This window comes from Linepithema humile, chromosome 6 (genome assembly GCF_040581485.1).
Source record: "Linepithema humile isolate Giens D197 chromosome 6, Lhum_UNIL_v1.0, whole genome shotgun sequence".
Classification (NCBI taxonomy): domain Eukaryota; kingdom Metazoa; phylum Arthropoda; class Insecta; order Hymenoptera; family Formicidae; genus Linepithema; species Linepithema humile.
In genome coordinates, this window is record NC_090133.1 from 27,965,713 (window position 1) to 27,980,128 (window position 14,416).

Sequence of the window (14,416 nt, forward strand, 5' to 3'; positions counted from 1 at the left end):
GCGAGTGACGATTACGATTAAATCTTTTTTATGCCTTTATGTATCTAGTTGCAAACGTTTCCGATTGGCATAATTCTTTTTTTTCCCTTTGTTTCCTTAAATACTTATTACCAGCAAGGACACAAAAGCATTATTCTCTCTATTGCTTATAGGATGTCGAACAAAGACAGAATGACTTGTGTCTCTTGCTGGAAAGCAATCATAATTACGGATGTCACTAGAAGTCAGAGTTGCCACACTCTTTCTAGAGACGCGCGATTATTTCGTTTATTGTGTTTGCCGTAGTGATCCACGACAGTCATTTCATAGGTCAATATATATACTAAGGCCGGTTGAATACAATTCAAACAGAGCTCTTAACGGTTATCGTGAAATGTACACTCTTGTACATCAAGAACGAATAGTTGGACTATCATAGCGATTTATCTGCATTTCTGCGTACAAATTGTATTCAGACATACAAGAGTTTTATTTCTGCTATGAAGAAAACGTAAATATGTCGAAGTCACACAGGCATTAGGTAATTGTACGGTAAAAAATAGTGTGTACGAGATTGAGTGTTGTAACCAGAGAAGTTTGTTGTTGTGAGTGACAAGGTTTGTCTAAATTAATTTAGCATTACTATTATCTCCATATTTTTTTTTTTTTTTTTATGAAATACATATTTAATATTTGATTGTGAACATGATATAGTTTAATATATTGAAAACAAATGCATGATATTTTAATTTGATTAAATCAATCAATTTTTATATATAGTTTTTATTTTTTGCATGAAATATATTGGATATTTGAATGCATGTAATATGTATAAACTATAATCTATACTACTTGATAGTATAATTTAAGAAGAAAGTATTTTATAATATCTGCATGATTTATTTGCCATTTGTTTTATGATGTTCTAAACAAGTTCTAACTTCTTTATAAAATTAAAAGTATTTACATTATTCTAAGTATGTATTGAAAAATCTTTCTTAAAGTACTTAAACTTTTTTTATTGCATGTGATAGATGGAATCTCGATTACCAAAACCAAAAATTATATTAAAAAAGGCTATTAGTACAGTGGACATGAATGTCAAAAGTAACAACAATAAACTTAGAAGAGATGATAATACTTCAGCATCAACAAGTACTATCAGTACAAAATCTATAAATGAGAACAAACTAGTACCGAAACAAACTTTAGTTCGTTCAAAAACGCTATCTACAATTACAAGACCAACAAATGTGACAGCTGTAAAACGAACAGCTACTGCTGTAACATATGGAGAAGTGAAAAGACCATTTGTTAAACCTGTTGCCAAAACAATAGTAAATAAGTCAAGTAATAATGCATTAGTAACTAATAACAGAGGCAACAAAGTAGTACAAAATAATACCGATAATAAAACGGACAAGATTAAAAGATGGGATCTAAGGGGTCGTTTAGCACAGACAAGTGATAAACTATCAGTTGCAACACAAAAGCACAAAGACATAGAATCAAAATACACTGCATTACAAGAATTAGTAAATAATTTACAAGCCAGTGAAACTCTATACAGAACTAAAGCACAAGAACTTGAAGTTTCAAACGGTACTTTGACAAGTAAACTTCAGTGTTTAACAGAGGAAACGTCTATAATGCGAGAGCGCCACGAAAGTTTAACACAACGATTAAAGGAAGCAGAAGAATCATGTAAAAGTCTTTCTTACACATTGAACGACATTCAAGGAAAATACAAAGCACAGGAGATATTAGTTTTGGAACAAACCAAAGAATTGACAACTTTGAAATCAGACTTAGAATCACAAACAAAGATAAATGAGGAATTAGAAACATTATCTCATAATATGGATAAAGAACGCAGATTATTACACAACACTATACAAGAATTAAAAGGAAATATCCGAGTATTTTGCAGAGTTCGCCCGCGAACCCCACAGGAAATAGAACAGATGAAAGGGTAAGTAGATTTCTACACATTTATATTGTAGTCATTAAAGGAAATCAAAGTGTTATTAGACAAACGCATAAAATTAAACACATCTTTGCTTATGTTTTAAAGATAATTTTATAGGATTTATTTGTTCTATATTTTTATTTGTTTATATATTTTTTTATACATTAATATTTTTCTTAACTATATTAACTGTTTTAGTAATAAATCAGAATGTATAATGTCATATGACAAACAAGAGCCAAATCTTTGTTGAAATGAGTGTCTAATTTATGAATCTGATAAGCAAAATTATTGTTTGTGATTGATAGGATGTGTAGCATCAACTTCATAGATGACTGTACTATTGAAATAAACAAATTGGATGGATTAGATGCGATAAATAATTGCAGTGGAAAATCAAAAGGAGTAAAACAAGAATTCTCCTTTGATAAAGTATTCACACCTAATGCATCACAACAAGAGATTTTTGAAGAGTTATCTCTTTTAGTACAATCAGCGCTTGAAGGATACAATGTTTGCGTATTTGCTTATGGTCAGACTGGTTCTGGCAAGACGTATACTATGGAAGGAGAATACGGATTGCACACTGAAGGCATGATACCTAGAACGGTATATTGCTCATAAATTTTTACACTGAATATAATTTTATGCAGAGTTTTTTTATTGAACATTAATTAAAAAATTATATATATAAAATGTTTATATAAATAAAATTTAAATTTGCTGCTGTAATTTGATTTTTATATAAAAATGGAAATTATTTGTTTGCAATTTCAGGTACGTCACATATTCAAGGAAATGAAGCAATTCGAACTTCTTGGTTGGAATTATCGGATAGAAGCAAGTTTTTTGGAAATTTACAATGAACATATTATTGATCTTCTTGATTGCCAACCAAAGACACATGAAATACGCATGGTTAATAGTAAAGGTCAAGATTTATATGTGAGCAATCTTCAAATTAAAGAAATACACAGTCCAGAAGAATTGCACGAATGTCTTTATACAGCACAACAAAACCGAGCAGTTGCAGCCACACAAGCAAACGAACGGTGAGTTTACATCACTTAATTCGTTTATTTCAAACTGCAGTAAAAATCTATGAGGAGCGCAACACAGATTCTATTGTATATTTTCAACTAAATAATAGTTTTAAAATATATATAATTAAATCATTGTAAAACTGGCTTAATATTAGAAAATATAATTTTTTTCCTGTTTTTTTTTTTAGGTCATCGAGATCACATTCGGTAGCACAAATACGATTGATTGGCACTCACTCGACGAAACAAGAAATATCAATAGGAAATTTGAATTTAGTGGATTTAGCCGGCTCTGAACGTTTAAAAAGCGAAGAAGCTGCTAGAAATGCAGAAACAAAAAATATTAACAAATCTCTAGCAAATTTGGGTAATGTTATTTTAGCGCTCTTAAAGAAGCAGGAACATATTCCTTATAGGAATTCAAAGTTAACGCACTTATTAATGCCTTCTTTAGGGGGCAATTCAAAAACCTTAATGTTGTTGAACATATCTCCGTTAAATGAGTGCTATAATGAAACGTTAAATTCCTTAAGATTTGCCAGCAGTGTTAATAGTTGCAAAACCGGTAATATTAAGCGAAGCCGAATGGTTTTACAAAATATAACTAATTGAATGTTTACTCCAATTCTTTATCCAAATGTTGATTTTGATTACAATAAAATCTGATCATACATTTTGAATTCATTACTTTTACATTTTATACTTTTATTTATTATTTTATATATGTAACTAATATATGAAAGACAATTCTTTTACTATTATAATTCTCACAGGTATAATTGATATAATCTAGAAAAAACGTATCTATGATTGATGGCAAAATCGCAATAAAATTCGATACATTTTATTATGACAATAATATAAAAATATAAGTTAAACACAAAAAAAAAAAATTCAAAAAAAAGTTTATAAAAGCGCTAAATATAAAATTCTTTATTTTATTACAGGACAACAATAATTTCTTTTATTATTTTATAAATAAGAAAATGTAATATACCAAGTGTTATTATATGAAATTATTTTGAAATATTAGTACAGATTGATATATGTAATCATAACTCTAATAAACTCAAAAACTCGTATATGTTAGTGAAATTCGTATATTCATACAAATATTTTTGCATATATAAATACAATATGAAGTTTTGAAAATACTAGAATTTATATCTTTAGATTAATATTTAGCTTAACCTTGAATTAAAATATAAAACGTACATCGATATTGATATTGATACTAGTTTACGAAGATTTGATAACAATACTGATAGTAATAATTTAAAATTTTGTAATGTTTATTCGAGTTTGCACGCGTGTCAAATAAAAAAATGTATTCTTTTTAAATTCCTGTTTCCTCAATGCAGCTGTATCGAAATATCTTACTAGTTTATATTATCGAATATGAATAATAAGGATTTTACACATCGAATAAATCAGTTTATTCTTAGTGTAAAAAAAAACAAAATTTTATATCTCGATTGAAAGCTTAGAAATTAGAAATTGTTTTTATCTCTATTACTTTCAGTGTATATGTATTTCTTCAGAGGATATGTAGAATAAATATAAAGATCCTTTTATGATATAATTTAGATGTGCAGTCTTTTCGTGCGTACATAACTCCGTACATTATGCATTAATTGTAGGTACACACACGCATGTCGCGCGCTTCTCGACGTTGAATTTCATCACGTGATCACTTAGTTTATCATTTCCAAGTAACGTGGCGGCACTGCGGCAGTTACAACCGGAACTTTTTGATACATGATATCAATTCACTTGAAGAAAGAAGGAAGTGTTTGGAGTTAATCACTGAGAACTTTGAGAAATACCGTTGGATTTTACTAAATAGCACAAAATGTAAACAAAAGAATTATTTATTTTGATCTAAATCTATTTCGAATTAATTCTTAGTATTAATTTACCAATTTGTTACAACAAACATAACCTCAACTGCACAAACATAAACCTAAATTTTATTTATATTTTATATAATTATTTTCTTAAAGCATTTTTTAATAAAAAATGAAAGAATTTTAACATTGTTAATATCATTGTTTTTGTACCAGGTCTTCTTTAACTAAGCCAAAATCTGAGATGACACCGGAGGAATTAGCAAAACGAGAAGAGGAGGAATTTAATACCGGGCCTCTTTCAGTTTTGACACAGTCTGTTAAGAATAACACCCAAGTATTGATTAATTGCAGAAATAATAAGAAACTTCTGGGACGAGTAAAAGCATTTGACAGACATTGTAACATGGTTTTGGAAAATGTGAAAGAAATGTGGACAGAACTTCCACGCACAGGAAAAGGCAAGAAAAAGGTACATATGTAATCATTGATATATTTTTAAAAATCTTAAATTATACAAATCTAATTTCATTATTAAGCAAACATTATATGGAGATTTAAATTTATTTATCTAATAGTTGTCAATATATTGAATAATCGATAATTATTTGGTATTTGATATATCTTTAATATTTAGAAATTATACCATTTAGTGACTTGCTAGATAATCAGCTTTTATATTTAAAAGGAAGATAATATAATTGATTTAAAATAAATTTTAATTATATTTTGAATAATTTTTTATAAGAGATATTACTTTTTTCATGCTATGTATGAATACTAATTAAATCTAATTAATGTATTATCAGATATATGACCAATACTAAGCAATTTTATTAAACAATGTTTACTTTTACTAAGCAATGTTTAGATATTTAATACAATATATACTTCATAGTAATACTTCATAGTATTAATATTGGCCGCGTTCAACAGAACAACTGCTAAATTGTCGTCTAGTCAACACTTAACGTTGATTTGTTGGTTCTAAAAGTAAGAGCCAATCACGTTCGATTGTTACTAAGCGGTTTGTTCTGCTGAACGCGCCCATTGTTTATACTTTCTTTGCATGGTATTATTAATAATATCAATCCAACAGGCGAAACCAGTGAACAAAGACAGATTTATTCCAAAAATGTTTCTACGTGGGGATTCTGTCATCTTGGTGCTGAGAAACCCACTGGCAACTGCAGCAGGAAAGTAACAAATTAAGGATAATTTAATATTAAAAAATTAAGATTAATACTCTAATAAAAAAATCAATTTTTTAACGCAAATGTTAATGTATTATTTAATTAACGTACCAAATACCTTTTACAAATTCTATTTGAGATACAACTTATTAAATATTAAAAGTAAAAAAATGTATTAAGCAAAACATATTTATTATACTGAATTGTATATTTATTATTAAATGAATTGCATACAAGATTATCAATCTTTCTCAGCAATCGTAGTTAAATGTTTGTCAATCTCTTGCTCATTCAGAACACTGTAACAAAAAAAATTTTTTTAGCGAAAACAAATTCGTCACATGTATAAATGCCATTTAGATTTTTGTACATAAAATATTAAAAAGACCAACTCATTTATCAATTTACCGGAATTTAGGGTTATCCTTGGATACAACTCCCACCTCAATTTCAGTTGGTTTAAAATCCACAGATAAAACAGTAGACAGACAAGTAATAGCTAGTTGAATAGTTTCATCCAAATCATAACTTTGTTTCTTTTTCAATTTCTTTTCGAGATAGGAATTGGCTTCGGTTTGTTTCGCTCCTACAGAAATAGCTCTATAACCACAGAAATATCCTGCCGGATCAGCTTTATAAATGCATGGACCCTTTTCCTTGTCGTAAGCAATAAGCATCATGGAACATCCAAGAGGTCGCATCTCTGCATTTTGTGTGTACACTTGACTAATATCGGCTACACGTTGACACAAAGCATCTATGGGTATCTCATAACCATACTTGTATTTAAAATGAGCTGCTTCGTACCGAGCACGTTGTACTTGTGATTTACTATCGGCTGTAAAAAAGTGAGTTAAAAAACATAGAATCTTATAATGGAGCCATAAATTATCCACACTCACCTATCATACCCGTCATAACACAACCGATATAATCAGTTAATTGAAATACATGGGTGACACTGGAGGCATCGAGTAACTTATCCTATAAAGATAAATAATAAATATTACAATACAGTATTTCTAAACAAAGCTAAATATTGCAATTAAAATATGAACTTGAGAAAGCGTATCGAAGATGTTAAGCAGTAGTTAATTACAAAATAATTATGATAAAACCTATAAAAGATTTTTTGGAGGTTATCTTACAGGTACTTTCTTCTGTGTTGCGAAAACAGCAGTGTCGACTCCTTTGACAGCTACAGATGTCAAACCACCCTGGTTGATCGCTTTGAAAGCGTATTCTATGACGATTTCGAAAAAGAAACATAAATTACAAGTTCGAAAATGCAGATCATGCTGTAATCAGCGTGCGTATATGAACTATTTACACAGGTGATAGTGTCCATAATATGGTAAATAATCGCCAGTATCTTGTTTAACATTTCTGTGACGCTTACCTACTTGGTAAAGCCGACCTTCGGGTGAAAAGATCGTAATATGCCTGTCAAAACCAGCACTACTTCCGCGCGCCATGTTCGCAAATACACGAAGATGATTGTTTTTCGTTCAATTCGGAAACGTCATATGTAAAGCCCGTCTCAGATATGTCCGTGTCGTCTTGCAGATCTAGGGTGCGTACGCGGAGCGTGCTATTAGGGCCGTTTTACAATGCGTCATAAATGCCCGGTCGCGAAGGATGGCAACTACTAATTGAAAAGTGCTATTTCTGGTTATTTTCGCAGAGTGTAAAAATCTCTCGAGCTCTTCGAAGCTGAGGCACTCTCAGTTGGTTTTCGAACGGTGTTCGGATGGTTGGGTGTTCTCGCGTGTAGTTTCTGAACGCAACCGAGCGAGCAATGTGAGTGGAATTGCATTCGATTTGTTTACGATAGAAACTGATCCTCCTCTTGTGACGTTAATTTTATATAAATATCACAACAAAATTAAGAGGAGCTAACAGACAAAATGCATGAAAACACACGTGTATCGCCGCGAGTATTTACAGCAATACAAAATGTCGATATTATAGAATTATCGTTGTGTTCGCATAAAGAAATCAGACCCATTCTGCCGTGTTTGGTTAGAATGAGTCTCATCTCGCCGCTTGACATAACGAAAGAGTGTGTGGAGGGTAGAAAACAAGTTTTGACAATATTGTCTGGCATCGAATCAGTCAACTCTATTATCGCTCTTCTTTCTATTGATTTTCACGCACTTGAAACCGACGTTCGACAGGAGCAACAGTTGAGGTTAGAATATACACATTTTATCTTATTTCTATATTTATGCCTATTAAAAATAAATTTTAAATTTATTACTAAAGCATATTTTATTATATAGTTGTTTGCATATTTAGGGTGACTTATAAGTTTATGTTTTTATATGATTATTATGTGCTAAGGACTGATTGATATATATTTATTTTTTTTAGGCAAAAGCTAGGTAGTGTGCAGCGAGACAGTGTGTTGGCGCAATCTTTGCAAAGTGGATTGGCGCTAGAGTTTGAACGCAGCGAGTCTATTCGTCGGATCAGATTGGTTCTCAGTGAAATTTTGTTTATAGCATCTCAAGTACAAGAATTTCAAAAAAATCAGGAGTTTCAGATCAAGCAGTCCGATTTATTTGACAATGCTGTTTATATGGAGGAGATCAGCTATGTGATTTGCATAGCGCTAGCTGAATTGCCAACATTGTTGTCCATATTGGATATTGTAGAGACTCTTTTACATGTTAAACATGGTTCAGATATCATCTGCTGGATCGTCGCCAACAGTCCAGACAGTTTCTCAGAGGTATGCGCGCACTTAATTGCAAATGGAGAGCGACAGGAGGAATCTGCACTAGGCAGGATTAGAACACAAGCCATCACAATGTTATGTCAGATGAATCCGAGTCAAGCACTGGCAGTGAGAGCTAAATGCGTAGAACTGTGTAGGATGCCCGCTCTGGCTATCACTCTGAGCTTGGAACACGAAAACACACATAGCTCCCAGCCTGAAAGCGACGTGGTTGCCTTTGTGTCCGGCTTGCTACTAGGCAGCGATCAGCAAGTGCGCTCATGGATCGCGATGTTCATTAGAAATGGACAGAAACGTAAATGGGAATCCCAGACAGCTTTGCAGTCGTTGCGCGAGGAGTTGCTTAAGCGATTACAAACAATCGCTTCTCAAAGCACGGACAGTCAGTTAGCAGAGTCGCAAGTTGTGCAAGCAAGCGCGTTGCTGAGGCTATATTGCGCCCTGAGAGGAATCGGCGGCATCAAATTTCAAGACGACGAAGTGGGAATGATTGTGCAGCTACTGACATCGCATCCACCACCGTCGCCAGCCGGTGTTAGATTCGTATCTCTCGGTTTGTGCATGTTAATAGCATGCCCTTCACTGATCGGACATCATAATCTGGAGAAACGCAGCATCGAGTGGGTGCAATGGCTGGTGCGCGAGGAAGCCTATTTTGAGAGTGCGAGCGGCGTAACGGCTAGTTTCGGCGAGATGCTGCTATTGATGGCGATACACTTTCACAGCAATCAGCTATCGGCCATTTGCGAATTGGTTTGCGCCACGCTCGGAATGAAGATACCCATTCGACCAAACAATCTCACGCGGATTAAGCAGATTTTTATGCAGGAGATCTTCACCGAGCAAGTGGTCACTGCGCATGCCGTTAAAGTGCCGGTCACGGCGAATCTCAACGCCAACATTCCTGGATTCCTGCCGGTACACTGCATCCATCAGTTGTTGAAATCGCGGGCATTCGCGAAACATCGAGTGCCCATCAAGGATTGGATATACCGTCAGATATGCACGAGCGTGCCGCCGTTGCATCCGGTCTTGCCGGCTCTGGTGGAGGTTTACGTGAATTCCATTCTGGTGACGAACAATAAGACGTCCGAGCACACGAACAAGCCCATCACCGAGAACGAGATTCGCCGGGTGTTTCAGAACAGCGTGTTCGGGGCGAATTTCGATTTTAAGAAAAATCCTGTCAACATCATGCAAATGGACACCGATAATGTGGACATCGACGCCTTGAAGCCCTCCCTCACTTCGCAGCTATTGCTGCTGTATTATCTCTTGCTGTACGAGGACGTGAGGCTGTCCAATATGCACACCTTCATATCGCAGTGCAGGAAAGTCAAGTCGTATTCGTCCGAATTCCTCTCCGAGTTACCGATCAAGTATTTATTGCAATTGGTTCAACGGGATCAGATGAATTACGCCAGCCTGTTCTCACCGCTTCTACGGCTACTGGCAATCCACTTTCCGCATTTATCTCTGGTGGACGACTGGCTCGACGACGAGATGATTAATATCGATTCGGCCATCGCCAGTTATGAGAGTAAAAAAATTAGCGACATCGCTATTGTCGAGGCGTTCGGTCACGTTAAAACTTGCGCGTCAAGAACCGGAAGACTATTGAGGCAATTAATGACGCTGAAACCAACTGAGATCTGGCCTCACGCCGAGCTCATAATACATTATTTCAAGGATATACTGGACGAACAGGTTCCTAGATACATACAAGGTATACATGTTACTTTTCTTTTAATACAGCATTTATAACTAATAATCACACTTATACATATAAATATTCAATACAGTAAGTTATTTTTTAAAATTATATCTCAATATGTATTAAGAGATTAATATGTGCATGCAATTGTTATTAACAAGGAATGCTTTTCAACTTCTAGAACTTTATAAGCAAGTGTGGCTGAGGCTTAATACTGTATTACCACGTTGTTTATGGGTCCTTTCCATAAACGCACTGCTAATAGAAAATTCAATAGTGAAAAATGTCTTTTTGACACAAGACAACATTGTATTAGACCCGTTACAAGTATTAAGGTGCGATACACGAGTTTTTCGATGCGCGCCGATTTTATCTGTGATTCTTAGGTAAGCGATGGTTCTGTTATGTAAGAGAGAAATTGTTAAAAGGATCTTTATGATAAAAATGATACAATTTTAATAGAATTTTGCAAGCAACATTAGCGGCGTCGCGATCTCAATTATCCAGGCACATGCAGGATAAGCCTCTAACTGAAAAAGTCGGACAGTTGACAAACGAAACGGAAAGAGAAGATTTGAGGATAGCCTTAGTCGCAGGCCAAGAAAGCGCGGCGGTGCAAATTTTATTGGAAGCGTGTCTGGAAACGGAAGAGGATAGAAGGACTCCCGGACAGATGTGGTCTCTCCGTGAGATACAAAGTGTCGTTTGTTCCTACTTGCATCAAGTGTTCATAGCCGATCCGTCTCTGGCCAAATTAGTTCATTTTCAGGTAACAATAAATCCATGTATATACATATTTTTTTTTTCATAAAATAAATTGTATGTAATAATAATAATTATTACAATTTACTTTTCTATTACGTATATCAATTGATCGACTGAACGGATTTTTATCCAGATCTTGAATATTTTTTATTTGTAGGGTTATCCACGAGAACTGCTGCCAATCACAGTTTCTGGAATCCCATCCATGCACATATGCCTCGATTGGATTCCGGAATTACTGTCTCAGCCCGAGCCGGAAAAACAAGTATTTGCGGTTGACTTGGCTTCGCATTTAGCGATTCAGTACGCCTTGCCGAAAGCACTGAGCGTCTCCCGATTGGCGATTAATACTCTAATAACACTATTAGGTGTGTTGTCCGCCGAGGATCGAATCGTTCTTTTCATGCCAGTGTTATCGTCACTGACGCGAATATGTCTGGCCTTTCCACCATTGGCCGAAGATACCACAGGTCTGTTACTCCAGTTGGGTCGAGTCAGTTCAGCTCAGGCGGCTCTGGGTGACAAAGCGGCGAGCTTATTGTGTCAAGAAGTCAACACGACGTTTTGTACCTTACTACAGAAAGCTATACTACAATCACGAGTTTATTGAAATGCCAATTTTATATAAAATATGTGTATAAAATATTGTTGATTGTCTCGAGAATTCTTATATTATATATATTAATATAATATTAATATATCTTATTATATGTATATATATATATATATATATTAATATAATATTAAATATATTAATAAAATTTGTGATGAGAGATTAGAATATAAAATTTTAATATATTTTATATTTAGTTATTTTTATATAATTCTCGAGACAATTAATAATATTGTATACAATCAACAAAGTAGATTTTCAACAAACTTGTAGCTTTATGCAGACTGCAAAATAATACAATGTTCCAAAGTTGAATGATCAAATCTTCTTATGTTTTGACAATACATATCCAGACAAATTTTAATAATAATTTTAATAATGTAAATGTTGTAAAATATGTATAATAATAAAGACATTTTACTATACACATTATCACATATTTATGTTTATTATATTCTTATAACGCACATGATATATATTCTTTTTATTTTTTTCCTCGTGTCTATAATTCGTCATACTTTGCAATGTTTAATGCTATTATTTTCCTTTAATATAAGCCATAACATAAAATTCACATAAAGAGTATTATACGTCTAATTCTCCACCAAATAATTGTTAACAATTATCTAAATGATAATTATATATATATATATATGTATATATATAGAATGTATATGTTTTATATGACATACTCTGCATAGCATAAACAAATATTTCATTTGGATGTTACATATTCAAATCACTTGTAAATATAAAGCCAAAATTATGAGTTTTGTCTATTCTAAGGAATTTAACATGAGAAGTTGTTTTAACACTTTGGTTTGACTTGTTTCTCTGATTTCACCTGCTAAGAACATCTCGTCCACAACAGTGTAGACCTAAAATAATTGTATTTTAGAATAAATAATACAACTAAAATGGGTTAAATAATTTAGAAAATTTCAAAAATTTAATTAAAATAATCAGCCAATATTACCTTGTAAAAATTGAAGACTAAATCCAATTCGCATACATTGTGGAAGTATTCATTCAATACTTCCACAAAATTATGGATTGCTTCCAAGTAACAGAGATTATTATCGTTAACATCAACACAAATGCAGAAATATAAGCCTGCATATCGCCTATATACTATCTTAAAATTGCGAAACTGAAATATACATTTAACGTTATTTGTATATTTATTTACATATTTTATATAGTTACTAGTTCATAAAAAGACAACGTGTAGCCAGACTTACCTCGACAAAGTTTGTGTGCTTTGCGTCTCTGACAGTGACCACTGCATGAACTTCTTCTATTAACTTTTGCTTTTCATCATCGTCAAAATTCATGTACCACTTTGCTAATCTAGTTTTACCTGCCCTGTTTTGTATAAGGATAAAGCGTATCTGTAAGGAAATATGTTCAAAGCTAAGTATTTATCTCTATCTGATTTATGATAAATTTAATTTTTGATTAGAATCTGGAATGTAAGATCTATTGATATTTTTTTGATCAAATAATACATGTTAAATGTTGATTATGAGTGGTCAAAAACTGCAATACAACCACCTGTCAGAAATTCTATACACTAATCAAGTAAGATGACATTTTGGAGTATTTTTTGACATGTAACCATCCACGTCTCTAGCACTGATAAAAATGTAATTTATTTTACAATTAGAAATACTAGCATACCATTTTCGAAATCGGTTATATTTCACTCAGCGTAATGTATAACAAAAACAGATAAACATGAGATTCTATCAATTCCCCGCCCTCTGAATTCAGGAACGAAACAATATCAGATAAGTCCAGTGAGCTATGTAAAGTCAGCGGCACACGATGCGTTTTTGCCATGGAGGTAAAGGAGAGAGAATAGTGCCGAGGGGTTGAAGCCAAGGTGGGGAAGAGGGGTAAGCCGTCAGCCATCTTGATAGGTGACATTAGTGCTGCTATCTAATGCATAGCAGTGAAATTACTTCATAGTGTAAAGAAGTGTCAAATGAAATTAAAGTAAGAAGTATACGAATAAAGTATTAAAAAAATGCCATCGTGTATTTTGGAAACTTGTTCTAATAGAACCTACCGAAAATCATATAAACAAGAAGAACTCGAGAAAAAGCAGAAGATAACTTTTCACACGAAAGTACAACAATAATGTAAGATCTTTGCATAATAGAATTTACCAAATCTTATCAAATTAAACATAGACTTATTACAATAAATAATTGTTTAAAGATGTAATATATATTAGAAAATATTAAAAATAAAATTTGAATTCTTAATATATTTCATAGATTCCCAAAAAATACGTGCAGGCGAAAACAGTGGTGTGAAATATTACAGTTGCCTGAAAATACTATAAAATCAAATTCAGTAATATGCTCAATGCATTTTTATGAAGAAAGTTTCGATAAATCGTCACAACATTATATTAGATTAAAAGCTGATGCCAACCCATATGTAAGATATATTGAAACTGTACCATTATCTATGTGTTTGTCTTGTCACTATCTGTCACTGCTCAGATGATTTTTGTAGAGATATTTCGGAAAAGTTTTTAATGCC

At 33.0% G+C, this 14,416-nt stretch overlaps 5 protein-coding genes across 6 annotated transcripts; 3 read left to right on the plus strand and 2 right to left on the minus strand.

Annotated features, from left to right (window-relative positions):
* Positions 1-54: 54 nt before the first annotated feature.
* LOC105671477 (protein claret segregational) lies at positions 55-3,671 on the plus strand. 2 transcript variants are annotated; one of them, XM_012365696.2, is made up of 5 exons: positions 55-520; positions 1,014-1,951; positions 2,257-2,557; positions 2,726-3,000; positions 3,180-3,671. In XM_012365696.2, exons 2-5 carry the CDS (start codon positions 1,014-1,016, stop codon positions 3,601-3,603), a joined length of 1,938 nt encoding a protein of 645 aa, XP_012221119.1. In that variant the 5' UTR covers positions 55-520; the 3' UTR covers positions 3,604-3,671. The 2 variants fall into 2 exon arrangements, with proteins under 2 accessions (XP_012221119.1, XP_012221118.1); XM_012365695.2 differs by having other exon boundaries at positions 60-596.
* A 1,015-nt stretch (positions 3,672-4,686) lies between these two features.
* Positions 4,687-6,115, plus strand: SmD2 (small ribonucleoprotein particle protein SmD2). Its single transcript, XM_012365677.2, has 3 exons — positions 4,687-4,845; positions 5,055-5,310; positions 5,938-6,115. Coding segments are annotated over exons 1-3 (363 nt in total). The 5' UTR covers positions 4,687-4,843; the 3' UTR covers positions 6,043-6,115.
* A 105-nt stretch (positions 6,116-6,220) lies between these two features.
* Positions 6,221-7,592, minus strand: LOC105671466 (proteasome subunit alpha type-6). The gene is made up of 5 exons (XM_012365676.2): positions 7,431-7,592; positions 7,180-7,274; positions 6,934-7,015; positions 6,440-6,869; positions 6,221-6,330 (listed from the first exon to the last, which is right to left on the minus strand). Exons 1-5 carry the CDS (start codon positions 7,504-7,506, stop codon positions 6,273-6,275), a joined length of 741 nt encoding a protein of 246 aa, XP_012221099.1. The 5' UTR covers positions 7,507-7,592; the 3' UTR covers positions 6,221-6,272.
* Positions 7,593-7,729: 137 nt separating this feature from the next.
* Positions 7,730-12,290, plus strand: IntS2 (integrator complex subunit 2). The gene is made up of 5 exons (XM_012365675.2): positions 7,730-8,222; positions 8,405-10,497; positions 10,667-10,871; positions 10,948-11,254; positions 11,408-12,290. The coding sequence occupies exons 1-5, from the start codon at positions 7,939-7,941 to the stop codon at positions 11,858-11,860; spliced, it is 3,342 nt and encodes a 1,113-aa protein (XP_012221098.1). The 5' UTR covers positions 7,730-7,938; the 3' UTR covers positions 11,861-12,290.
* AP-2sigma (adaptor protein complex 2, sigma subunit) lies at positions 12,279-13,700 on the minus strand. The gene is made up of 4 exons (XM_012365168.2): positions 13,544-13,700; positions 13,105-13,254; positions 12,840-13,013; positions 12,279-12,741 (listed from the first exon to the last, which is right to left on the minus strand). The coding sequence occupies exons 1-4, from the start codon at positions 13,544-13,546 to the stop codon at positions 12,640-12,642; spliced, it is 429 nt and encodes a 142-aa protein (XP_012220591.1). The 5' UTR covers positions 13,547-13,700; the 3' UTR covers positions 12,279-12,639.
* Positions 13,701-14,416: the final 716 nt, after the last annotated feature.